Source organism: Odocoileus virginianus, chromosome 31 (assembly GCF_023699985.2).
Source record: "Odocoileus virginianus isolate 20LAN1187 ecotype Illinois chromosome 31, Ovbor_1.2, whole genome shotgun sequence".
Classification (NCBI taxonomy): domain Eukaryota; kingdom Metazoa; phylum Chordata; class Mammalia; order Artiodactyla; family Cervidae; genus Odocoileus; species Odocoileus virginianus.
In genome coordinates this window covers 37,477,732-37,504,782 of record NC_069704.1, presented here as the reverse complement: position 1 = coordinate 37,504,782, position 27,051 = coordinate 37,477,732, and the positions used below count along the sequence as shown (strand labels likewise).

At 41.4% G+C, this 27,051-nt stretch overlaps 1 protein-coding gene across 2 annotated transcripts in view; it reads right to left on the bottom strand.

Annotated features, from left to right (window-relative positions):
• Positions 1–27,051, bottom strand: part of EBF2 (EBF transcription factor 2) — a 218,056-nt gene that overhangs the window by 13,983 nt on the left and 177,022 nt on the right. For both annotated transcript variants that reach the window (XM_020875761.2, XM_020875762.2), the window contains exons 11-14: positions 9,189–9,277; positions 7,189–7,254; positions 6,373–6,550; positions 3,949–4,134 (exon numbers count right to left, since the gene is read on the bottom strand). In XM_020875761.2, coding sequence (XP_020731420.1) covers positions 3,949–4,134; positions 6,373–6,550; positions 7,189–7,254; positions 9,189–9,277 — 519 coding nt within the window. The remainder of the gene's footprint in view (positions 1–3,948; positions 4,135–6,372; positions 6,551–7,188; positions 7,255–9,188; positions 9,278–27,051) is intronic.

Below are 27,051 nucleotides of genomic sequence, written 5' to 3'. Positions count from 1 at the left end.
ACATAGTTCAACCTAACATACACATTTTATTCATAAGTGTATGAACATAATGAAATTGCACATTTGGGGACATCAAAAAGAAATAGTTCCCTATGGCTCAGCCCAATAGTATGCTATAAATACATGAAATATCTTAATATGATTGAATAATTTAAAAACATGATATCTTGGATCTGATGACACATGTTCTAGCCCCATTTTTTACTGTTTATTGGCCATGAGCCCTTGACTAAGTCAGTTAATAACCCTTCATATCTTAGAAGGGAAAATGATGATGATACTAGTAAAATAAATTATATTAATTAATATAATTATATAAATATGTTAATGTATACACATAATAAATTATTATATCCATGTGTGCATGCTCAGCCACTTCAGTTGTGTCTGACTCTTTGCAACTCTATGGACTGTAGCCCACTAGGCTCCGCTGTCCATGGGATTCTCTAGGTAAGAATACTGGAGTGGGTTGCCATGTCCCAGGGATCTTCCCAACCCAGGGATCAAACCCATGTCTCTGGCATCTCCTGCATTGCAGGTGGATTCTTTACCACTAGCACCACCTGGGAAGCCCCTTTCACAAGGTTATTGTGAAGATCTGATGGGACTCATGTGTGAGCATGCTTGTTAGGCTGTAAGGCTGAATGTAATTGTAAATTACTTGTACTGTTGTGACCGTTATCATGGGACGTTATTTATACAGTGGTTCTTCTGCCCTTGCATCCCTTGTAGGGGCTACTAAGATGTGGTCCTTCTGCACACGGGATCTGCTCTCCACCTGGATGCATGGGAGAATCTCTCCAAGGTCTCAGCCACCGAAAAATCAAGTTTCTCCTGAGCTTTGACCACTACTATTACTACTAATGTGTGGATGTAGAATTTTATAAGAAATAGTGTTTCTCTCTTTGCCTTACCATCTTGTAAGCCAGGGGTCCCCAAACCCCAGGACCAGTCCTGGTCCATGGCCTGTTAGGAGCTGGGCTGCCCAGCAGGAGATGAGCAATGGCAAGCAAAGCTCCTCTATTTGCAACTGCTTCCCCTCGCTTGCCTTACCACCTGAGCTCTGCCCCCTGTCAGATCAGATAGGAGTGTGAACCCTAACCCTAAAATCAAAGTGGAATGTCCTGAGATTGCTGCAAGACAGAAATAAAGCACACAATAAGTATAATGTGCTTGGATCATCCCGAAACCATTCCCTGCCCCCTAGTCCATGGAAAAATTGTCTTCTACGAAACTGGTCCCTCGTGCCAAAAAGGTTGGGGACCGCTGTTGTAAGCCTCTGAACCAAGTTAATGACTCCCTTGAACAGACCCAAAGGCATCCACACTAACCCTTGGATTCATCTAATTTTCCTATCCATGTGTTTTTCTTTTATCTGTTTCTTATAGTTTCCATTTTATACTTTCATACTGCTCATATGATTATTAATATTCCCCCCATACATTTTTGGAACAAGAGAAGGTAAAAAGAAGTAAGGAAATAAATGAAGCAAACAACCACTTGCTTCTCTCAGTTCCTCTGATCTAATTGACCTAGACCATCTGATAGGTCACAGCGCAGAACGCATGTCTCTGTGAAATGGCCCTTGCCACTCCACGGCCCTTGCCACTGCCTTTCTGTCTGTGGAAAACTTTAGTCAAAGAATAAGTTTAATCAGAGAAAGGTGGAAACAAAGGAAAATAGAGGACACTAAATAATAATAATGTAGTCATTGCGCATACTCAAGGACTTTCAGTTCTTTCTCAAGGGCCATAGATAATATTCTGAGTCCTATCCTGTGAGCTGTCTTATAGATACTGAAACCCCAGGTGGAGAAGTTTACTACATTATGACCAGACTGTACCCAGGACATGAGCTACCGCAATTCTGAGAACTGGCCACAGAGAAACAGAAACAAATGGACCCTAGAACTAAAGATTAACTGTACCTGATCAATCAAGATGATGCTGGTCAGACCACCATGGACCAATCTGAAGATTCCTTATCAGAGCTGACTCCTGTCTCTAGGTTTAGTCCTACCTACCCCCCACCCTGCCCACCTTCTGTCTATAAAAGCTCTTGACCTAGTGCTTGTCAGTGGGAGGAGGAGGGGGGGACTCAGCCTTTGGACAGATGTGTGCCAACCACCCCCACACTCCATCCGGCTGCCAGCATCTGAAATTAAGCAAATTTTCCTTTCCACCAACCTGGCCTGTTTATCGGCTTCTGAGCGGTGAGCAGCCAGACCCCCCACACAGTCTTTCAGTAACATCTGCAATAACAAGAGTTTCCTTGTCCTGGAAGAACCAACCTCTGCGACTTGTTACTGTATCTTCACCAAACAGGGCAGAGTGCTGAGTGTAATGAATCAAACAGATAATCCAGAAATACCTCCTGGACGAGTGTCCCCAGGGAACCAGAGGCCCAAAAACTGAGAGTGGCAGCCTCCAGACCTGAGCATGTTACGTCCCGAGCTGTACTAGAAACGGCCTGACTCGCCCTTGTTCCCGGCGTGAAGGAGCCACTCTGGGTGAACAGAGGACTCCCAGCAGAGCCCTGCAATCAGGTGTGGCATTTCATGGACATGCCACTCAATCTTCAGACTCTACAGGACGGCTTATCCTCTGCCCTGAAGTGGTCCCTATGTGGGCTATGAGAAGCATCTTCTCTCAGCCTCCTGGGACCATTCTACAAGGTCCCAGCTTGGCCCCCAATGCCATGCAAATAAGTTCTCATAATTCCTAGAACATCTTAGGCTTCCCAAGTGGCACTAGTGGTAAAGAACCCACCTGCCAATACAGGAGATGTAAAAACCACAAGTTCGATCCCTGGATCAGGAAGACCCCCTAGAGGGAGAGCATGGCAACCCACTCCAGTATTCTTGCCTGGAGAATCCCACAGACAGAGAAGCCTAGTGGGCTCCAGTCCATGGGGTCACCGAGAGCTGGATACGACTGAAGCAACTTAGCATGCACATAGAACATCTAGCTTGCAGTTAACCCACATTTAGGACTAAGAGCTTCTGCCCCCATATACTACACAGTCACCAGCAGTCAAGTTCCATCTCTCCGGAGGTACATAAGGGAGGTGAGAGCCATGTAACAAAGTGAGAAGGGAGATGATGTGTTACACAGAAAAACTGAAGCTATCTGCTCTGTCCAGATGCTCGCCCTGCTGTATCCTAGCTGTGTGATCTTGGGTAAGTCAGTTAACTGCTGGGGACCTAAACTTCCTTGCTGATGACAAGAAGGTAATACTGACCTCAGAGAGTTCTTGTGAAGATTAAATAAAACACTATATCTGAAAGTGCCTAATAGAGAGTATACAGAGGGACTTTCCTGGTGGTCCAGTAGCTAAGACTCCATGGTCCCAGTGGAGGGGGCCCAGGTTCAGTGACCCCTGGTTAGGGAACTGAAGATCTTGTGTGCCACGACTAAGACCTGGCACAGCCAAATAAATTCTTTAAAAGTATACAGAATGTTAGCTGAAATGGAGTCTTAATTCCTCGTTCCCATCCACACAAATCACATCTACTACTTCTCTGTAAAAAGGGAATAAATAGTCTCACTTCTTTTCTTTCTCTTGAAAGGCTTTGAGTAAGTGGTGCTAGGGGTAAAGAAACCTCTGCCAATGCAGGAGACACAGGTTCAATCCTTGGGTTGGAAGAGGGCATCTAGTATTCTTGCCTAGAGGTTCCCATGGACAGAGGAGCCTGGTGGGCTACAGTCCATGGGATCACAAAGACTCAGATATGACTGAAATGACTTAGCAACATAGCTCAGCACAAACCAATAAGCCCAAGTCCACTAAAGGAGAAGTACAGATGGCAGGAAAGATGCTTCATCAGGAAATGGGACCACTCCTCCATGAGTCTAAAATATAGATATGCTACTCTCTCTCAAAAGGCTAGACAGTAAAGCCCAGGGATAGAGAGGCAGGGAGAGCTGGCCTGAGGAACAAGGCACTTACTTCCATAAGGGGAGCCGGTGGGGGAGCCGTTGAGAAATCCCGGTGACCCTGGAACACCCAGGTTGGCCATGGGGACGTTGCTATAGCCATTCATGCTGTTACTGGAGGTGCTGTAGTTAGACTGCTGGGGGGTGGAGCTGGAAGAATAGCCCCGCGGAGAGATGCTGCTCGTGTTGCGGATATATCCTGGACGACAAAGAAAAGCCCAGATAAATGAGCCGGTACGCGCAGGCGCACTCACACAAAGCAGAGACCAAATATGGCGGCGTCGGTGCACCAAGCTCCCAGTCTATAGAATTCCACCAGGCTGACTGCGGGCTGCAGGGAGAAGTCTGCAGTTTGTCTTCAGACTGTTCATACCTTCCTATCTGTTCCCCATTCTGCACAAAACCTTCCTCCTCGTTCCCATTTGCGGTCAACATCTCCAACTCACACTAAGGAGTGGTTGACTACGGGGCAGTGTGCAGTGACATCTCCCAAATCATATTTCATGTAACACTAAAGCCCTCTGAGATACTGATGGGTGTCACTGAGAAAAGTATTCTCTGGTCAAATGAAGCTTGGCAGATGGTGCATACTGTGGCCATTCATTGAAGATTCATACGTGATGCTGACGCTCCAATAATTTGGCCACCTGATGCAAAAAGCTGACTCATTGGAAAAGACTCTAATGCTTGGAAAGATTGAAGGCAAAAGGAGATGGGGGCGGGAGAGATGAGATGGTTAGATAGCATCACCGACTCAATGGACAGGAATTTGAGCAAACTCCAGGAGACAGTGAACAGTGCAGCCTGTTGTGCTGCAGTCCATGGGGTTGCAAAGAGTCGGCTATGACTTAGCGACTGAGCAACAACAGAGAATAAATAAACTGGTTTAACTTTGCTAACCTAGTGTTTCCCAAATTTCACACACCAGAGCATCTTTTCTGGGTGTGGTAAGGAAAAGCCATTCTAGTAACAACGAAAGGGCCGCTAGCATTCTACTGATCACAGCTATAGAAGTTTGAAGTTGTTACCATGCCCTGTTGGGTGAGGTGGGGAGTGTTTTCATTCAAAATGCATTGACAAGTTCATCTAAATGGGCTGTCCTTTGACCAAAGACTTGGAAGCATCAGCAATGAAATGCAAGGGAGAGCCAGTCCATAAGTGGAATTGCTTCTCCCCATATTTCTGAAACCCTAGCAAAGACATCACCTAATCTAGCCTGAACTAACCTACGTTGGATAACTGTCTCTAAAGGTATTAAAGAAATGACCCAAATTTGGGGGGACAAAAGGAAATGATGTCCCACCCACATTTCTGTAGGAAAAACTTGCCTTAGGCATGAGAGTGAGGAATTCCCTTGTAATGGATGAATAAAATTAGAAATAAAATTATCCCAAGGTTAGGGATATCAGCAGAAACATTTACTCCTTTTAAAAAATGACTTATGATAAATGTAGCACCTTAATGAAATCAATCTTAGTGACAAAAATCTTTACACAATATGCTTTACATATGAAAGCACAGTTAGCTGTGTTGCTGTCTATACATATTTGTATGTGTGTGTGTGTGTGCGCTCAGCCGCTAAGTTGTGTCCGACTCTTTGCAACCCTGTGGACTGAAGCTGCCAGGTCCTTCGTCCATGGAATTTTCCAGGCAAAAATACTGGAGTGGGTTGCCATTTCCTCCTCCAGGGGATCTTTCCCAACCCAGGGGTTGAACCTGCATCTCCTACATCTCCTACATTGGCAGGCGGATTCTTTGCCACTGAGCCACCTGAGTTTCCCATATATTTGCATATATTTGTATACATTCATATATGAGATAATATACAAACAGAGGTTACCAAACAAATCTAAGCCATCCACCCTTGGTACTAGTAATTGGCGTGCAGGTAACAATAATGGCAATAACTCTGCTTCTTTCTCTTATTCACTTTGATGATTACAATAGCAGAAGTGTACATTTTATTCAAATAATACCTGTACATCTGTCTGCAGTAAGCCCAAACTCTTCTAAATTCATAATACTTCATCATATCCTTAAATATTTCCAATGAAGGATTCTACCTGGTACTTAAAAAGCTGAAAATCTAACAATATATCTAATGTTGAGATAATCCAATGACTGCATTGCTTATCTGGGACACTTTTTTTTTTTTGAGTAGTGAGACAAGGAAAGTGTTTATTAGGAGGAAAACAAGTATGGATAGACACACAGGTGGGCTCAGAGAGAGAGTTGCACCCTCTCTGGTACTTTGAATCACTTTGATGGAGCATTTTTTCTGGGTTTCCTTCAGACACTCATTTTGATTTGCCTGGTTGTGAGTAGGACACACTCTTTTCATGACATAAGAATCAAACTTTCACTTCTTTCAACTCCAGCAGAGTCAATCTTTTAAATGTATAAGATGTGTGTGTTTTGAGTCTGAGAAAGGCAGTACCTTGATTGTTTCCCTGTGTTGACTCTGAGATGCTGACCCCAAGCTGGCTGCCATATGAATTGATGCCCATCATGCCGCTGTGAGCTGGGGAGCTGGAGAGAGCTGGGATCTGGCTGGGGTTCCTGGGGACGCTATAGAGGGCTTCAGCGATGTCCGCGGCTCGCTTCAAAATGATGTCCTACAAGATGGCAGGTGCAGGTGAGTGTTTGTATTGAGCAATAGGAGTCAAACTGTACTCAGTATTTTGTAATAACCTGGAAGGAAAAATAGTCTGAAAGAAGATATATATGTGTGTGTATAACTGGATCACTTTTCCATAAACCTAAAACTAACACAACATTGTGAATCAACTGTGCTGGCAGGTGTGTGTTCAGTTGTGTCCAACTCTTTCTGACCCCATGGACTGTAGACCACCAGGCTCCTCTGTCAAGCGATTTCCCAGGCAAGAATACTGGAGTGGGTTGCCATACTCTCCTCCAGGGGATCTTCCCCACCCAGGGATCGAACCCAGGCCTCCTGTGTCTCCTGCACGGGCACGTGGATTCTTTACCATTTGAACTACCAAGTGAGGAATTGGGCTTAATCAACTGTATAAACTATGTGAAAAAAGTGAGTGGCTCAGTTGTGTCCGACTCTTTACAACTCTTTGTAACCCACCAGGCTCCTCTCTCCATGGAATTCTCTAGGTAAGAATACTGAAGTGGTTAGCCATTCCCTTTTCCAGGGGATCTTCCCAGCCCAGGGATCAGTCTACTTCGATTTAAAAAAAAAAGAAAAGAATCAATTTCAAGAGAGTGTAAGATGTGAACTTCTAACCTGGTTATTGTGTGGTGTTCCATACAGCGCCTCCACCAGATCTGCAGCTCTTTTCAATAGCATTTCCTTGAAAAAGAAAAGAAAGCTGGATATCAGCAAAGGTAAAACCTCAACTGGCCAACACAAAGGAAAATTACCTATAAAAATTAAAAGTCCAGGTATCCCCCTAAAATGTAAGTAACTAGCCATGATGTCTTCTATTTGCTTTGACAGGTAGAAAATAAATAATTACACACATAAACTCCTCTATAAATATGTATCTGCATGAAACTCATCTCACTGAAAAGGCTCCATAAACAGCTGGGCTACCAAGACAAAAAGCAACCAGATCAAGGGTGGAGTTGGTTAACATTAGTAATGTCATGGGAGTTCCATTAAAAACTACTTTCAGACTATTCTATTAAAAAAAAATCTGGTACTCTAATTAACCAAATATTCTCAAAATGATTGATTGGCCCGAGTTGAACCGCTCGCCAAGGAGTTGTCCAGAGTCCTGAAATGATCTTGGCAATGCCTTCTGCAAAATTTTACTCTAATAAAGATGAATTCTTTCAATAATATTTCCCCCTGTTCACTTTAACCAGAGAGAATTAGTAGTCAGTAATCCCTTTCCTCTCATTGTGTCTTTTCCACCTCCTGTTTTTAACAGCCTTTTAAATTGCTATTAACCTACTTTCCAGATAGCATCTAATTTAATGGGGGGGCTGGGGATTTTCTGAGAGGAAAATAAAGGTGCAATGGCACAGCAACTGCAGTACTTGAATTCCACTCACTACAGAAAAGAGAACATGGAATTTTGTAATGTTTGTGCCTACAGGGCAAATGTAAATGTTGAAACTTCATAATTTCTCATTAATCAATACCTAATAAGCTGATGTGATTTTAAATAAAGAAAGTGAAAATAATGGACCAGATTTACAATAGAATTTTTGTGAGCAAGTTCATTTAAAAGGGATACATTTCATAGAAATTTATTAATATATGGGTGCTTTTCACTTCCATGAATATCTGTGTATGTACTGGACTCTCAGTGAATACTTGATTGTGGATTAATATGTCCCTGTAATTATGGGTAAATAAAATTACATTTAAATACAAAGGAGTGGGAACTTACACTTTCAGACAATTATTCGATTATTTATTTTTCATGAAGTTGGCAGTGTTTTATAAGTTGGATACTCACAGGTCCAAAATTTCAGATTTCGTATTTACTCAGAGATTCATCATAACATATTTCATAGTTAGTAGATATTTTATGAGCATCTTGTACCTCAAGCTTAGCCCAGTTTCAAGGCCTAATTTAATTTTTATTATAATATATTTTATTTAACCCAATACATGCAAAATATTATCATTTCAACATGTAATTAATGAGACAGATTGTATTCTTTTTTTTTCATACTAAGTCTTTTCAATCTGGTGCGTATTTTACAGTACATCTCAATTTGAACTAGCCTCATCTTATAGGCCCAACAGCCCCAGCAAGCTGGGAGTTACTGTACTGGACACTGAATGTGCAGTTTCTCTTGTGGAAAACATTATATAGTAATATTATAATATTTATAGAGCTATACACCTCCATAAATTACACACTCCTTTATTTACTGATTCCCCCCAGCTTTTTTGAGATATTATTGACATACAACATGTGTAAGCTGATGCTATGAAGCATGATGATTTGAGCCACATGTATATGTGAAATGATTACTACAGTAATGTCAGTTACCACCTCCATCCCCTTCACAGTAATTACCTTTTTTGTTTTCATTTTGTGGTGATAATTGTTAAGACCTATTCAAGTATACAATACAGGATCATTAACTATAGTTACCATGCTGTACATTAGATCCCCAGAAATCACTCATCTTACAACTGGAAGTTTGTATGTAGGACAAGGGATGCCTAATTTAATTTTAAAGAGACCTAAGTCTCTAGGTTTATCTAAGTTTACTGAAATTTTACAAGAAGGTTTTCACATGTCATTTTCCAAAGTGTATTACCTTAGCTAATCTCTCAGGATCTCCGGGATGTCTTGGGATGACCTTCTGCAGTCTCTGAAAGCCATAGTCTATGGTGGGTTCATTTAATGCTGAAAAACAAAAGTCCTCTTCTTGAGGATGTAAACTGGCTATAGAGCAAGGCATCTATAAGTTAAGTCTGCTATGGATAATAGAAAGGTTCTGATATTATCTTTCTAAGAATTGACACAGTGGTTTCAATCAGTTAAGGATTTTTGCTATTGACATTGGTTAACATTTATAAGTTTTGAATTAATAGTAATTTAGTCATTAGAATGATGTCTCCAAATGTCAAGATTATTATAATTACTTTATCATTTCTGCCTTCAGTGAACACTTATCATTCTTTGCTCACTCTCAACAACTCAGAAACTTTACACAATCAATCATATCCCATCCCAGTTTCTCATGAAGACAATGAAGCATTAACACCTTCCCATGACTTTCCCTTCTTCCCTCCTTGCCTCTTCCCCAGTGTCTTCATCATCTAGTAATTCTTCCCCTAAATATCACTTTTTCTTAATTATGTTCTTAAATATTTATATTTATACATATATAGATCTTCTGTGCTTTTACAAAACTCTGTTCTTATGCATAATATTATTCCAGAATTTTCAACTATATTTTGTTACACGTACATTCACTTCATGTCAGGTCCATCAGATACTGCAGGTTCCATAAGAGCAGAACTCACACTTATTTTGCTCCTGTGTTCTCATTGTTAGAGACAGTGCCTGGACATAGTTGGCACTTACTGTCAGCAATTGTGAAATGAGTGAGAGAGTGAATGAATGAATGAAGAACTTATTTCAGCACTTCTACTATGCTAAAGAGTTTTGGGGGATTGATTCCTTTATCCTTTGTCTTTCTTCCTCTCTTTCTTTACTTTTTAGAAGTTTGGTTGCTTAAATTTTATGGTTTTAAAATTAATACATGATCAAAGTAAAGGAAAAAGATACAAAGAATAAAATAATAACCACCTGCACTCCCATTAGGCAGCAGTAAACACAGGAGGGTGTATTTTCTTTTTAATCTTCCTTTTTTGCATATATGTTTTATGAATATTTGTTGCTATTATTTGAATTCTCAAAGCAACACCCTTTATTTAAAGAAATTATTAAAATTTTTAACTATAGAAGGAAAAATAAAATCATCCATAATCTCATCATTTTGGAGATGATCTGGGTTAACATTTGTGTATATATCCTCCAAGATTCAAACACACACACATACTAAAAATTATTCAGAGACATACTATTCACACTGTTACATAACCTACTTTTTATTCATTTAACAATATATCAAACTTTTCCCCAGGTTATTAAATATTCTTTTATAACATTATTTAAAATTCCTGCATATTTTTTCCATGACATGGTCTGTAATTTATTTAAATGGCTTCCTAATGTTTGGTATTTAACATGGTCCTAATTTCTCACTATTATAAAAATCAGAGCAATAATTATCCTTTGTGCATAACTTTGATTATTTCAATTGGAAAATTCCAAGAACTAGAACTACTGGACCAAAAATTATGATTCATATTTAAGGCCTTTTACATATACTGTCAAATCACTCCTTAGAAGAATATATAAATTTATACTCCCTCCAGCAGGGCATGTGGTCATTTTAACTTATTTCTTTATTCATCATTGAGGTTGAAGAGTTTTTTCTAATACTTGCGGAACATTTCGATTTCTTCTTTTATGAGCTGCTTATTAATACTTTCTACACTCTTTTCTTTTGAAAAATAGGCCTTTTTTTTAACTTGTAAAAACACTTTACATATGAATATTTTTAACATTCTATTACCATGTTACAATAACATATCCAAATTTGTTCTTAGGTATTATAGGTAGAAAGACCATCCCAGCTCCAAGATCTGGCAAATACACACACACATGGGTTAGGGGGTGTTTGCATATACATATCTATAAATACATGAAATCTTTAGGTCTACCAGTAAAATGTGTACTGCTCACTATTTAGGTAGTAAGTGGGTTTTTTTTTTTTTTTTGGCTATGTATTTCATCATCTGTCAGTTTTACTGTGAATATGATTACCCCCTCATCACATTTTCTTTGAGTTTTACTAGCACCTAGAAAAACTTTGGTTTTTATGTGTCTGCACAGGCAGTGTGTGAGGGTAGTGTGGGGCAGTATACGGTATAGTCATTAAGAGAATCAGCTTTAAAGTCAAATGGATCTTGGGTTTGAATCCAGCTCTACCATTAATTTCTGTGAGCTTCGGTTTAAAATCTAGCTCATGGGTTTGCTGTCAAAATTAAATGAAACAGTGTATATCATGTTCCCAGCACAGTTCTTTGCAATAGAAGATCTTAACCAATAGTAACCTCTGACAGATGTATTTTTTTTTGTTTATACTTAGGCTTGAACATTCAGAGCATCTACAATGATCAGCTTGTCTTCTTTTGATAAGTATATTAATTCCATTTAGTTCTCTTAATCTCATTCTTGTATTGGCTGAAACTTCCCAAAAAGGATCTGAAAAAAGGATGATAGTGGATATTCTTGCTTTTTGTCCCCCTTTAAATGGGAACGACACACTTCCATACCAAATGTGATATCGGCTATTTGAGATAAATATTAGTTACCATTTTAAAAATTTATTTATAAATTCTATATATTATGTATGGATGTGAGATTTGGACTGTAAAGAAAGCTGAGCACCGAAGGATTGATGCTTTTGAGCTGTGGTGTTGGAGAAGACTCTTGAGAGTCCCTTGGATCTCCTGCAAGGAGATCCAACCAGTTCATCCTAAAGGAGATCAGTCCTGGGTGTTCATTGGAAGGACTGTTGCTGAAGCTGAAACTCCAATACTTTGGCCACTTCATGCGAAGAGTTGTCTCATTGGCAAAGACCCTGATGCTGGGAAAGATCGAGGGCAGGAGGAGAAGGGGACGACAGAGGATGAGATGGTTGGATGGCATCATCAACTCGATGGACATGGGTTTGGGTGGACTCCAGGAGTTGGTGATGGACAGGGAGGCCTGGCGTGCTGCAGTTCATGGGGTCGCAAAGAGTCAGACACGACTGAGAGACTGAACTCAGCTGATTATATATCATGGGCTTCCCTGGTGGCTCAGATGGTAAAGAATCTGCCTGCAATGCAGAACTGGGTTCAGTCCCTGAGTCGGGAAGATCCCCTGGAGAAGGGAATGGCTACCCACTCCAGTATTCTTGCCTGGAGAATTCCATGGACAAGAGAAGACTGACAAGCTATAGTCCATGAAGTTGCAAAGAGTTGGACACGACCAAGTGACTAACACTTTCACTTTAGTTATCATGCTTTGATAAGGGCTTTTATCAGGAATTCTTAGAATTTTAGAAAATTACAATCATATGAAATTCTCTCCCTGGACTGATATAGATTGTATTTTAGAATATATTTCTCAATATTTCACAATTAAATGTCAACTCATGGATGCAGTATATAATTTGCTTAGTATATTTCTGAATGTAATTTGTTATTATCTTCTTATGCTTGCTAGTGTGGGGATGAAATCAATTACATCACTGAGAATGGCACCTGGCACATCCTGAGCCCTCAACAAGCATCTGTTACTGTTATTATTGCTGGGATTTGTGTGCCCATATTAATAACTGGGATACTGTGCATGGTGTTGTTGGCTTCTGATTGATTTTTATTTTATACCCACTTTGAAAAATAAATTGAGAAGCTTTCTATATTTTATCCTATGTACTATAAAATTTATATAGCATGGGTAGTATCTCTTGACTAAAAGTTAGAAAGAACCCCCATGAAATTGTTCTTTTCAAAGTCACCAATAACATCTTAGCCAAACCAAGAGGAACTTTGCCATTCTTACCTTAAACTCAAGTTAGCATTTGACAACACTCTCCTGCTGGCAATATGTCTACTCACTGACTTTCCCGAACGCACATTGCCCTGTTCACCCCTGCCACTAGTCATGCCATCTCAGCCTACCTTGAAGACTGCTCTTCCTCTGTCCATCTGATGCTTCTTGTTGCCAAGGCAACAAGAAATGCTGATGTTTCTTGTGGCCAAGGCAGTCTTCTGCTTGCCTATACCTTCTTCCTCAGCAGCCTCATAAGTGCCCACATGATTCCCATGTCAAGCTACATCCTGTCACAAATCTTTATCTGCAGTTCAGGTAACTTGCCCAAGATTCAGCTTTATTTTTCCAAGTATTGGCTGGAAATGTCCACATTGATGGCCCATAGACTCCTGCCATTCAAGATATTGCAACCTGATGCTACTCACACCACATAGCCATCAGCCATCAAAAAGTCATGCGTTTCATGCTTCCCTGGGGGGGTCCGTGGTAAAGAATCCATGTGCCAATGCAAGAGGCGCAGGTTCAATCCCTCATCTGGGAAGATCCCACAAGCTGCAAAGCAATTAAGCCCGTGCACCACAACTATTGAGCCTGTGCTCTGGGGCCCGGGAGCCGCCACTGCGGGGCCCCTGCGCCACAGTCACTGAAGCCTGTGTGCCCCAGAGGCCATCCTCTGCAACGAGAAGCCGCCGCAATGAGAAGTCCACGCGCTGCAACTAGAGAAAACCCGTGCAGCAGTGAAGACCCAGCACGGCCAAAAACAAAACATAATAAATAAAATTATTTTTAAAAGAGAAATCATGCGTTTCATTAAGGTTTTAAATGCTTTAGCATAAATTTTAATATAGTATTTGCTTAAAATTTCTAATCTCCTATTTATGACTCTCCACACGGTAACCCCACCACCGACACCAACTTTGTTACACTTTCTGAGCAGTCCTATTTCTAATTTTGTCTTCCTTTAGTTCCAAAGAGAATATCCTAAAATTTCTAGGTGATTGAGTATTAAATTGTTAATTATTTATTCTAATTAATTGCACTGGATTCAAAAAGGTGGTGTACAGAATATCTGCCTTTTGGAATTTATTAAGTTTTTTTGTGAATTCATATTAGTCTTGTCTGTGTTCCATGGGAAATGCTTTAAATGTATTATTTAATATATCTTTTTGATCACATTATTTAACATCTTTTCTACATAATTGCTGCTATAAATTTACCCTTCCACATGCTCCTTGTATGTCTAATAGGTTTTTAATGTATATATATTTTCTCTAGTGACTAGGAAGATGCACACTCTATTTTAATTTAGAATAGTACCTCTGACTTTCTCTGAAAGTATTTCGCTTTTCCTAATTGCTTGTCTATGGAGCCCCTCCACATATATAAAATGTTGTTTACCTTTAATTCCCCCACTGCATTCTGTCTACCTTTACATTTTTGCTGGTTTATCCTCTTCAGCTAATATTCCTATTACTAGATTTTCTATGATCTGTCTCTTTTAGACATTAATTTCCGTATTTCTGTTAAAGCATGTCCTCATATTAACAATAATTCAGATACTGTATGTTTCACTGCTTTTTCTGCTAACCAGTGGTCCTCTGGAACCATAACTTTTCCATTCTTGACTGATCCAATTCTCCAGAAGTCACGTTATTTTAGTAGGAATAAGAATCAAATTCTGTTGGGGTCCTTGAAGTAAGAGAAAATCTTTCTGTCTTCCTCACACATTAATGACACCTTCTCTGGACATAGAATTGTTGAGTATTCTCTTTGCATTCCAGATCAAGTTTTTGCTGTTTCACTTGTCCTCACTCTGAGAGGGGCACCTGGGAGGTTTTGTCAGGGTTCTCCCTGATTTCCTGGCTCGCCTTATCTGTTCCCATGAGCAGAATGTCACATCCTCCAACACGACCCCGCCTGCACACATCAGCACAGGGACACAGAATCTCTGGCATCGTGATGAGACCAGTTTAGCTTCACACACGAATACCAGGTCACCCTTATTTTTATGCTTTCTTGAAAATATCCTTCCATATATTGTGGATGGGGGCCAATTAAATACTTGTACTCCTGTTATCCGGGCTTCCCAGGTGGCACTAGTGGTAAAGAACCTGCCTGCCAATGCAGGAGACATAAGAGACACAGGTTGATCACTGGGTCCAGAGGATCCCCTGGAGGAGGGCATGGCAATCCACTCCAGTTTTCCTGCCTGGAGAATCCCATGGACAGAGGAGCCTGCCGGGCTACATAGGGTTGGAAAAGAGTAAGACACGACTGAGGCAACCGAGCACAGATGTATGCACTCATATTACCATCTTACCCAGAAACACATGTAAGAATAGCTGGCGGTGTAATAGGAATCATTCCGTAAACTGTTTTTTCCCTGCTTAACACTATAATGTCAGCATTTCTGAAGGCTTTTTCTTTAATAATAGGATTTTTAGTGGCTATAATATTCAACAATGAAAATTGTTACGATAGCTGTTAGAATGTACTGAAGGCTTACTCTGTTACAGGCATTATGCTAATACCTTTTACATATATTAGCTCATTTAATCCTCATTACAACCCTATGACATGCATTTTATCCCTATTTTAAATGCAGCTCCAAGGTGGTGCTAGTGGTAAAGAATCCACCTGCCAAAACAGGAGACACGGGTTCGGTTCCTGGGTTGGGAAGATCCCCTAGAGAAGGCAATGGCAACCCTCTCCAGTGTTCTTGCCTGGAGAATTCCATGGACAGAGTAACCTGGTGAGCTACAGTCCACGGGGTCACAAAGAGTCAGACATGACCGAGCAGCTAACAACAGCATGCTTACACCACGCTAACCATAAAGTAAGGGAATAACCCATAAGATAGGGAATCTAGCCACCACCAACCAAGGTCCCCACTGTCTCCGTGACTGTCCTTGTCCCTTCCCTCCCATCTGCATTGCTACCAGATTGTTGCCCTCTCTCAATGGAGCCCTAGAGGTCTATGCTCAGCCTGCCACTAATACCCTTATTCCTAGGTCCTTCCTGCTGCTCAGAGTAATCTGCTAAAGCTGGGCTCTCATTAGCACACAGAAGGCTTCCTCTTTCATCGACTCTATTTGTATATAACTTTATTTATTTGGGGGCTGTGCTGGGTCTTCGTTGCTGCACGGGCTTTTCTCTAGTTGTGGCAAGCAGTTGTGGAGCTCGGGCTTCTCACTGTGGTGATCTCTCTTGTTTCAGAGCACAGGCCGGAGGGCACAAGGCTTCAGTAGCTGCAGCTCCCAGGCTCCAGAGCACAGGCTCAGGAGCTGTGGCACACAGGCTTAGTTGCCCCGAGGTGTGTGGGATCCTCCCGGACCAGGAACTGAACCTGCATCTCCTGCACTGGCAGGCAAGTTCTTTACCACGGAGCCACCAGGGAAGCCCTCTCTTTTGTAAACTTTATCACACAGTTGTACCCATTGTTGTCCCTGTTAGATGAAAACCACCAGGACCCCCAGGGTGATGTCTGGTTTATCTCATCTGCCCGCTCATCCAAGCTCCTCATCTACATCAGAAACAGCAGGTGCTCCTGACCACGTGGAATTAGCAATTCACATTTTAAGCTGATGAAGCAAAATAGACATACTCATCTCTTTCTCATGTTGAGTGTTTTCTGGAGGGCCCTGCCAGGCTTCCTAGGCACATGCTGTGGATGGGTTCTGTGTGTATCCAAGATGAGAAAGACGGTGAAATACACTGTTGTGTATATCTATATGGACAGGTAATAATCACACGGATGTGTGCGTGAGCACACACGCAGCATGCCACTTAAGTGAAATTTTGAAGTAAAAATCATGAAGCCCAAACTGTTTAGTCAACACCAAAGTGTAAGAAGAAAAATCAGTCAATCCCTCAATAGTTCAGCCTTCAAAACCTCAGGGTTGGGAACCTCCCTGATGGTCCAGTGGTTAAGACCTATGCCTTCCAATGCAGGGGGTGTGGGTTCGATCCCTGGTCAGGGAACTAAGATCCCACATGCCTCCGGACCAAAAATCCAAAATATAAGACAGAAACAATATTGTAACAAATTCCATAAAGACTTTAAAATTGGTCCACATCTTAAAAAAAAAAATCAGGGTTGCACTGAACAGTTTTTATTCTGGATCCAAACTCACTTCCCATTGGACCAGCTGTTTTGCATCCTATCACTTCAGCCTCACCTTGAGTCCCAGCTTTCCCCGCTCCCCACCTCCCTGGGTGTTCTCTGACTTTTCAGGCCTGACGCGAGCCAAGTAAACCTCAATTAGCTAATGAGGTGCCCGAGACCAGCCCCAAGACTGTCTCTAAGGGCCAACAGATCATTAACCGCCATCATCAGTGTGAATTTACAGCCTCTCCTACCACATGCAGTGCGGGGGTGGTGTGACGTCCTGCCAACCTCTTGGCTGAGAGGGACACAGAGAAAAGCTGGCAAGGCAAAAACAGAGTAAATTAAAAATAGGCTTCGATCTATAGGCTCTATTTATCTATGTCTTTCTTTGGTAACATTAACATTAAGGTAAAAGGTCAAATCCCCACTGAAATATAATTTATATTTACCTTTTATTAAATAATTATGGCATGGCATGAAGTTAAATATTACAGAAGCTAATCAAGGGGGAATTCAATGGAGAAAACTCAGACATGAGAATTTCGTCTTTGCTATACATAGAATGTCTTAATCCTCCACTGGGAGTCATTCGGGTTTGCTTAAGGAGTTTAATAATACACATTTCAACTGCCACAGAATCTAAATCCCATTTGGATCAGCCTTGGAAAAACTTTCATCAATACCTTGAGATTTCATAATATTTCTCCTGAGAGCCTGGATCTTATGTGTCATTTCTCATTTTGATTGCGGGTATAATATATGAGGTTGCTTACATATCTTTGACCCAATGAATAGATATAAACCATAAGCAATGTGTGAAGGGTTTCTTTTAAAAGTAAATAGTATTTAACTAAAAATATCTACTGGGAACCACTCATTTAAAAAAAACAACTGGCTATTGCTCAATATTAATTTTCCCAAAGGGTTAGTGAGACGAATAAATTCTATATGATTTTTTTTTTTCCTTAAGAGGAGGCATGGAGAGCAGATAATGCTTACCCCAGTTTTTGCCTCTACTTCTGTCTCCCAGAAATAGAGGTTCTTTCCATGGCCAACATAGAAAGGGGACTTCTGTTTAGAGTTCTGGTCTACCCTCAACAAAGACAGTCTTGACTTTACAGGCAGGTGGTCATTTCTGCCTTTGACTAACAGAAGTACTGACCACCAAGATGGCAATAGCAAGGGCTGGTCGAGTTCCTTTGCAGAAATTTGAGAGAAGACAAGTTAAACGAGGGGGCTAGGAGATCTGAGTACTCTGTCAGACTACGACTCTGGGATGTTGATCTCGGTTGCAGCTTTCTTCATTAGCAAGTCTTCAGCTGGCACCTCGGATTGTCATGGAGCCTGCGGATGGCCAATAAGAGGCTGACAAAAGTCTAAAAAGTCTGAGCCTAGTTGTCTGTCTGCATCTGTGTGCATCCATCTGCAGCAGAGGGTCTTCACTTTCATCACAGAGCCCACGGGCCCCTGAGGGGTCCAGGCCACAGAATTAGAGGATCCTCCAGCCCTAACTCTAAATCTCAACCTTCTCCAAGAATTAAAGAAAGCAATGGAAAAAGAATCCTGCTCAAGAAACCTCAAGTCTATGTAATGTGGCTGCCAGGCAAGTACCAGATCAGAAAGTGGACTTTGAGATGCAGACACAAAAGAAAACATGCTTGAGGAAGCTCTCTCCTTGGATAACCATCAAGGACCTACTGGATAGCACATGGAACTCTGTTCACTGTTATGTGGCAGCCTGGATGGGAGAGGATTTGGGGGGAAATGGATTCATGATTATGTATCACTGTGTCTCTTTACTGTTCACTGAAACTGTTACAACACTGTGAATACGCTATACCCCAATACAAAATTAAAAGTTTAAAAAAATAAAAAGAACACCTCTCCATATGGTGCCGGTCTAAGACAGTTAGTCTCCATTGACAGGACAGGAAGGCTTGCTTGGAGAGGAATTTACATGCATGCAAACTAGCTCCTGCCTTCAAGCCCCCTTTAGGAAGTCTGTTCTGGTCTTCCCTCAGTGAATATGTCTTCAAAGTGCTTTGATCTTATGTATTGATTCCTGTGAGGCTTCCCAAGTGGCGCTAGTGGTAAAGAACCTGCCTGCCAGTGCAGGAGACATAAGAGAATCAGGTTCGATCCCTGGGTCAGGAAGATCCTCTGGAGGAGGGCATGGCAACCCACTCCAGTATTCTTGCCTGGAGAATCCCAAGGACAGAGGAGCCTGTCAGGCTACAGGCCATGGGGTCAAAAAGAGTCGGACACAGCTGAAGCGATTACCCATACATGCATACATGTGTATTTATTTCTGTGAGGTCTGCCTTGTTTGTGCTGTGATTTTGGTTTCTCTCTCTTGCTCCCAGTCCTCCCAATTTTCTCGTCCATTCATCTATCATCTACCTTACTCCTCAGGTGTCCAACATTCAAGGCTATCTGCTCCCAAGGTCAATTTTTTCATAGCATTTGATGGTGTGATAGAGATAAAGCTGTCCCTTGTCTGGGATCTGCCTTAATTCCTAACCTTGACCAACTCTACCACCTTCAAAGGCAGGCAGACTTTGGTTTATCTCTCTGCAAAAACAAAAAGTTAGATTAAATGTTTTCTCAGACGCCTTGTAAATTCTTGCATTATGATTCTAAGACTATTACTTATTTCTTGCTGTTCTTCAGTCATTAAGTCATGTCTGACTCTCTGTGACCCCATAGCCGGGAGCCCATCAGGCTCCTCTGTCCATGGGATTTCCCAGGCAAGAATACCTGAGTAGGTTGCCATTTCCTTCTCCAGGGGATCTTCCTGACCCAGAGATCAAACCCGAGTCTCTTACTTCTCCTGCACTGGCAGGCAGATTCTTTACCCCTGAGCCACCTGGGAAGCCCATTATTTATTTATTTGGTGAAAGCGAAATTCTTCAAGAAGTGGAGATGGGTAGAGTTGAAGCCATGGGCTGTTGAATTGTCTTTAACTTTTAACTTTCACTGAAATCTCTCCCTATATCCATCTGTTTCAATGTAGCAAAGGTTCAGTGTCACCAATTTTTAAAAAAAGAACAAAGATAATATAGGAACACATTATTAAGAAGTGGTACCTGCCTTTGTGGATATAGGAACAAGAACACGAGGTGAGAACCAGCAGTGCACAAGTGAAAGATTAGATGGAAGCCTCTGATATTTAATTTTAAATGAAATATTAATTTAATATTTAATTACGCTTTGGTTTCAAGAAAAACTGCAGCAGCAAGACAGATTGTTTGAAGAAGGGAGTAATATACATGGTTAAGGAGACAACTGTAAAAATTAAAGATAAATTTCAAGGGTAAATCTAAATGCCACCACGGAGCAGTTATGAATATGCCCTGCTCTCTGTAATATGTATTTAGAATATTATAGCTGAGAGCACCAGGCCATTAAGAGGCTGGGACGTCTCTAGCAAAACAACGGCCCCCTATTCTGGGACTTCCAACGGAGACATCATTCCTCAGGCTCAGCCGAATGATGGATCCAAATCTTATAGGCGATGGGGGTGGAGGCAACTTCAGTAAAACTGCAGGCTACCAAGAGGGCCATTCATGCAACCTGTTTCTAGTGCAAACAGGGAACAATTGTACTCAGGCCAGTTTTTGATATCCGAATTGGGTATTTTTAACTAAAAATCAGATTCATTTCTTAAATGAGATTTTTTTTTTTTTTCAGGATAATGCTATAGGAGGAAAAAAAGAAGAAGAAATGTGATGTGGGTGAGCTGTTAACATCTGAATCCAGTGTGCACATCAGTGCAGTGTGGCCCAGTGGAACCCCACGCTCAGCCCCAGGAGGAGACTGTGCAGGGTATGATCGGGGGGCCGTGGAATAACCTAGGCTTTTTGTTTCTCCACACAACTGCTTCCTGATCTTGGCTACTTTCTTGTTGATTAACACCTGCTCCCAAATAATGAACAGAGTAATTAAATACTTCATTTGTGCTAAAGTATTGGGTTGGCCCAAAAGTCCATTCAGGTCTTTCCATAAGCTATTTTTCCATGATATCTTATGGGAAAACCCAGAATAACTTTTTGGCAAACCAATAAAAGATGAGGATTGTTTTGGGGAGGAGGTGAGTTGACGTGAATTGTTTGGTTTCTATGGGTGTCTCCATAGCTAGGGTGATTTGACAGCTTCTGAGTTCAACCACACACCTTGGGAAGCAGTTCTTGGGCCTGCACCTGAGCCAGCTGGGCCCAATCGGCTCTTCCTTTGAAAACTCATTTCCCTTCAAACCACTTGCAGAGAGCACACATGCTTTCTGGCTGCCCTGATCTTCTCTGTCACCTAAAACCCTGATTTTTAACCCAGACCTAGATATTAAAGGCATGATATGGTGGGTCTTTCAAGAATTCACCTTCTACAGTAGAGAACACATGCAAAAATGTCTGTTGTTGTTTAGTTGCTAAGTTGTGTCCAACTCTTTGCGACCCCATGTTCTATAGCCCACCAGGCTCCTCTGTCCATGGGGTTCTCCAGGCAAGAATAGTGGAGTGGGTTGCCATTTCCTTCTGCAGGGGATCTTCCCAACCCAGGGATCGAACCCATGTCTCCTGCATTGGCAGGCAGATTCTTTACCAGTGAGCCACATGGGAAGCCAGCAAAAAAGTCCACCTTTGATCAAACAGCAGTGAGGAAGGAAGCAGAAGAGAACTCATCATTGAAATTATGTATCCCACGCCAAACACTTAACAATAGTAAATTTTGCTCGTATCTGTGTATTTCTATACAAAATATACTTGCATATCTACATTTCATATTCCCAGTGAGATAAATATCTTCCAATTTTTAGGTTAGAAAATTAAGGTGAGGGACTTCCCTGGTAGTCCAGTGGATAAGAACCCACCTGTCAATGCAGGGGACATGGGTTTGATCCCTGGTCCAGGAAGATTCCACACGCTACAGGAAACTAAAGCCCATGAGCCACAACTACTGAGCCTGTGCTCCTAGAGCCCGTGTTCCACAACTAGTAGAGACCCAGCACAACCAAAAATATATAAAGAAGTAATTTTTCAAAAGAAAACTAAGGCAAAGAATGGTTAGGGGATTTGTCATAAAATTCAGACTCAAATCCAGACCTCTAAACTCTGTCACTGACAGTCTTCCACTCCGATGCTAAGTTCTCTCAAGTTTAATAACAAAGTGGAGTTCCATTCTCAAATGCCTTGCTACAGACCTCCTCTCCCTGCATCCTTAAGATGCAGTAACCATGGTTACCTGAAAAACGAGTAACCGTGGTCTCACTGGGTGCCCCTACCAGGATTATTTTTCTGCACTGCTAGTTTTCTGCAGCAAAGTCGGCCAGTGGAGTGGGGGACCTCTCCCGCTCACAAGCCTTGGCTTGAACCGCCTCTGGGTCTCGAAGCAGACAGAGGCAGTGGGACGTTTCCTGATGAGCTGGATGCTCGTGTGGCGCTCTTGACTCTGCAGCACCAAGCTGCACTTCAGTAAATCGTGGTGGTTGGAGGAAAATAGACCTTCCTACATGTACGAAGAAAACGTGTTGTTTTTCAGAGCCCTGATGTTGTTTATGCGGTACTTGGCAGCAACAACCGTGGGGAGCTGATTACTGTATTTTGCCTAATTATACCAGGTAAGTCCCATCTAATAGGCTTGGGTTTATTGTGGTAGTGTGTCCTTGGATACGGAAACCATCAACAGTTGGACCATGATCCATAAGATGTGAGTGGTGGGGTGGGGGCTGAGGGAGGCGAGGTTTGCTGGAAATTTCCTTCCCACCTCCTGCTTTTGGAGTCTCTTTCTAGAAAGTTCCACATATGAGTAAATACTATTGTGTTTGTGGGGGTAATGACTCAGTCTGAAAAGAACTGCCCCATGTTGTTGAATACTTTACAAGCCAGGAAGTCACTGCAGCAGCCTGATGAGCAGGACTCAGCATTCCCAAACTCATTTCTTTGTTTAAAACACAGATTCTCAGACCCTCCCAAAAGATTAGAACGCAATATGCCTGGAACAGGGTCCAGCATGATTGGGGTGTGTGTGTGTGTGTGTGTGTGTGTGTGTGCACACGCGCACATGCATGCTCAGTCGTGTCTGACTCTTTGTGACCCCATGGACTGTAGCTCACCAGGCTCCTTTGTCCATGGGGTTCTCCAGGCAAGAATACTGAAGTGGGTTGCCATTTCCTTCTCCAGGGAATCTTCCTGACCCAGCAATCAAATCAGACTCTCTTGCATCTCCAGAGACCATATTGTACATACAGTTTTGAAGCTATTTTTTTTTAAGATATCACCAATGTCTTTCTTTTTTTTTAATTTTAATTTTTTTCATTTATTTTTATTAGTTGGAGGCTAATTACTTCACAGTATTGTAGTGGTTTTTGCCATACATTGACATGAATCAGCCATGGATTTACATGTGTTCCCCATCCCGATCCCCCCTCCCACCTCCCTCCCCATCCCATCCCTCTGGGTCTTCCCAGTACACCAGCCCTGAGCACTTGTGTCATGCATCCAACCTGGGCTGGAGATCTGTTTCACCCTTGATAGTATACTTGTTTCAGTGCTATTCTCTCAGAACATCCCACCCTCGCCTTCTCCCACAGAGTCCAAAAGTCTGTTCTGTCCATCTGTGTCTCTTTTTCTGTTTTGCATATAGGGTTATCGTTACCATGTAATTAAATATCCATCTACAGCATTGCTTTTGGAAGAGGAAATGGCAGCCCACTCCAGTATTCTTGCCTGGGAAATCCCATGGACAGAAGATCTTGGCTGGCTACAGTCCATGGGGTTGCAAAGAGTTGGACACAACTTCTGAGCGTGTCCTGAGCATTGAGCGACTGAGCACCCACAGCATTACTTTTAATATCTAAGATGTTTTTCAGTATAAGGATGTTTTGTTATTTATAATTGTTTACAGTTTTTCACTCCTATTAACAGTGCTTCAACAGTGCTTATTAACAGTGCTTCAGAATAAACAACCTTCAGGCAAACTCAATTATTTCCCAAGTATATATTCCTAAAAGTAGAATTGTTGGGTTAAAGAGCACATACACTTTTTTAAAGCCTAGTAGCATCAGGGTACTCTCCTGAGACTGGAGAACTGTGTGTTAGAAAACCCCCACTTTCTTCTAATTTCGTTTAAAAAAAAATCTTTGCCACCTTGATAGGAAAAAAATGTTATCCTGTAGTTGCCTTAATTTGCTTTTATTTGATTATTAATGTGGTTGGGATTTTTACAAACATGTTTATTGCTTGATTATATTCCTTCCTGAATTAACTCCTGATGTTCCTTGCTAGCTTTTAGGGAGTTTTTCCCCCTTAATTTATAAGACCTCTAACATTCACTTGTTTATCCATAATATATAACATAGTGGCTGACAAAGAGTAGGTATAAAATGAACTTTGCTCAACAAGTAAATGAATATTTTTATGTGTAGGATATTATGTCATAGATAACAAATATGGTTTCAGTTTGTCCTTATCCTTTCGATTTAATAACTGAAACTTAGACATGCAAACATTTTCTTTTCATGTAATCACATATTTATGCTCAGTGGTTTCTGTCTTTGGGATCAAGCTTTTAGCAAGGCTCAAGTGTGATAATTTTTTGAAATGCCTAAATTTTTAAAAATTAATTAATTAATGCCTACATTTAATTAAAATATTTAATTCAGGTATGCTTCACTTTGTGATATGAAATTAGATATATAACTTTTAAAAATGCTTAATTAGTTGGCCCCACACCATTTGTTAAAAATTCCATATTTTCCATGTTGACTTGAGATGTCTCCTCACCCATACAAATACTTCTGTATTTGTACTAGTTGTGTGCACAAAAACTGTTTATTTTTAAGTGTTTTCTTCTGTTGCATGACATTTCTATGTGTCCCTGCAAAACCCCATATTCTTCTAATTACCGAAACTTAACATAGGTTTTAAAGTCTGGTAGGGCAGAGCCCTCTCATTTTTCAAACCTAAAGGTGCTATTTTAGCACCTTTATTTTTGCAGGTGAACTTTTGTAAAGTTTTCCCCAAACATTTTGTTGGTCCTTTGATTGGCATTGTGTTAAATTTATTCATTAATCGACATCTTTACAATATTAAATCTTCCCACCTCTCCACCAGCTGGAAGTATTTTGTCCTTCCTCTGAACTCCCTCAGCACTTTATACCTTTTTTAAAAATCACTTTCTAAGCTATACCCACCCAATTTTTCAAACCTGAAACCTGAGTCATTCCCTCCCTTTCCTTCCCCAACCTTCACCCCATCCAATCAATCATCAAGTCCCGTCAATGCTACCTCCTAAATTTCATCCACTTCTGCCTGTCCCCACCACCAGCACTCCAGTCCAAGTTGCCATCATTTCTGGCTGGGGCTACCACACTGGCCTCAAACTGACCTCCCTGAATCCATCCTAGGTTCCAAACCATTCTCTCTTCTGCAGCCAAAAAGCTCTTTGAAAAGGCAACTCTGATCATGGTGCTCCCAGCTTTAAACTATTCCAATAGCTCCCCATGGCACTTGGGATGCAGCCAAACAAGCAGGTTCAACCTCTCTCCCTGTTGGAACCCAACCTCTCTTTCACATTCTTTCTTCCCTGTTCCTAGTTACCGTCAAATACATCCCACATTCTTTCCTACCCCAGGGCCTTTGCACATACTGTTTCCTATGTTTGAACTGTCCTTAACCTCCTCCATTGGCTTAAGATTCCTCTGATATATATCCCCAGCGTCCTGTATCACTCATCACATTTGTAATTCCTTGTTCAAGTCAGACTCCATGATGATAAGACTAGTAGCACTAATAATATTAATAATATACACCTTTTCAATAATAAGCTATAGCTGCTCTATATTTCAAATGCTTTCCATGCACAGGTGTTCTAGACCTGGCTTGTACCATTTTATGAGAGCAGGTTGTTGAATTTTCAGGAATGCTGTGAGCCAGCTGATGTCATATTGTTAGTTTGAAATCAGCCCTGGTGACAGTACCTGCACCATGGAAATCAGCAAATACAACAAACCAAGGTGGGGCATGTTCAATTGATACTTGCTTCAGGGATAAGTCAACCATGTCTCAGCACATCAGGAAAACAGAAGTATTTGCTGATGTGCATGCATGTTAAGTCACTTCAGTCGTGTCCTACTCCTTGCTACCCTATGATTTGCCGACATTGCTTTGCTAAACATAAGTCAGCGGGCAGGATAGCCAGAGACCTGAGTCCTTGTTCTGACTTCACCTTGAATTGAACAGGCAAGTCATTTCTCCCTGAGTCTTAGCTTTCTCATCTGCAGCAGATGGAGTTTGATCCAATGTTCTTTGGTGTCTTATTATCTTTAAAATTCTTAGATTTACGGGCAACATAAAATCTATTATCTTTACTGCTGTGTGGCTCCTTTTCTTTCTTTTTAACCAGGCACCGTGTTTTCCATGATCTGTGAATCATTTAGGCTCCTCTATTCTGTCTGACAAGTTCCTTCTTTACTTTTGAAATGTCACTCCAGGGTCAGCTCCTCCAGAAAGCCTTCCCTGGTTTCCCAAGCCTTCCCTGGTTTCCCAAAGTGAGCCACCCCTGCTCAGCGCTCCTATGGCCCCTTTTGCATTTATATCTCTTTTAGGGCTCAGCATGATGATTATGATCCACGAGTGTCTCTCTCTCTATCTAGAACTGTAAGCTGCTAGAGGAATACTGATACTACTGACTTTGTGCCTTGAGCGATAATTTAGAGCTGATGTTTGTTTATGGAATGTATAGATGACATGGTTACCTGGGTCCTATCTTTAGAACTTCAGATTTAATTAGTCTGGTACCAGCCTGAGCGTTGATGCATTAAAGTGTGGCCAAGGATGAGAACCTCTGCTTTTGAAGGAACTTAATACATTTACACAGACACACACCTATGCACATGTAAACA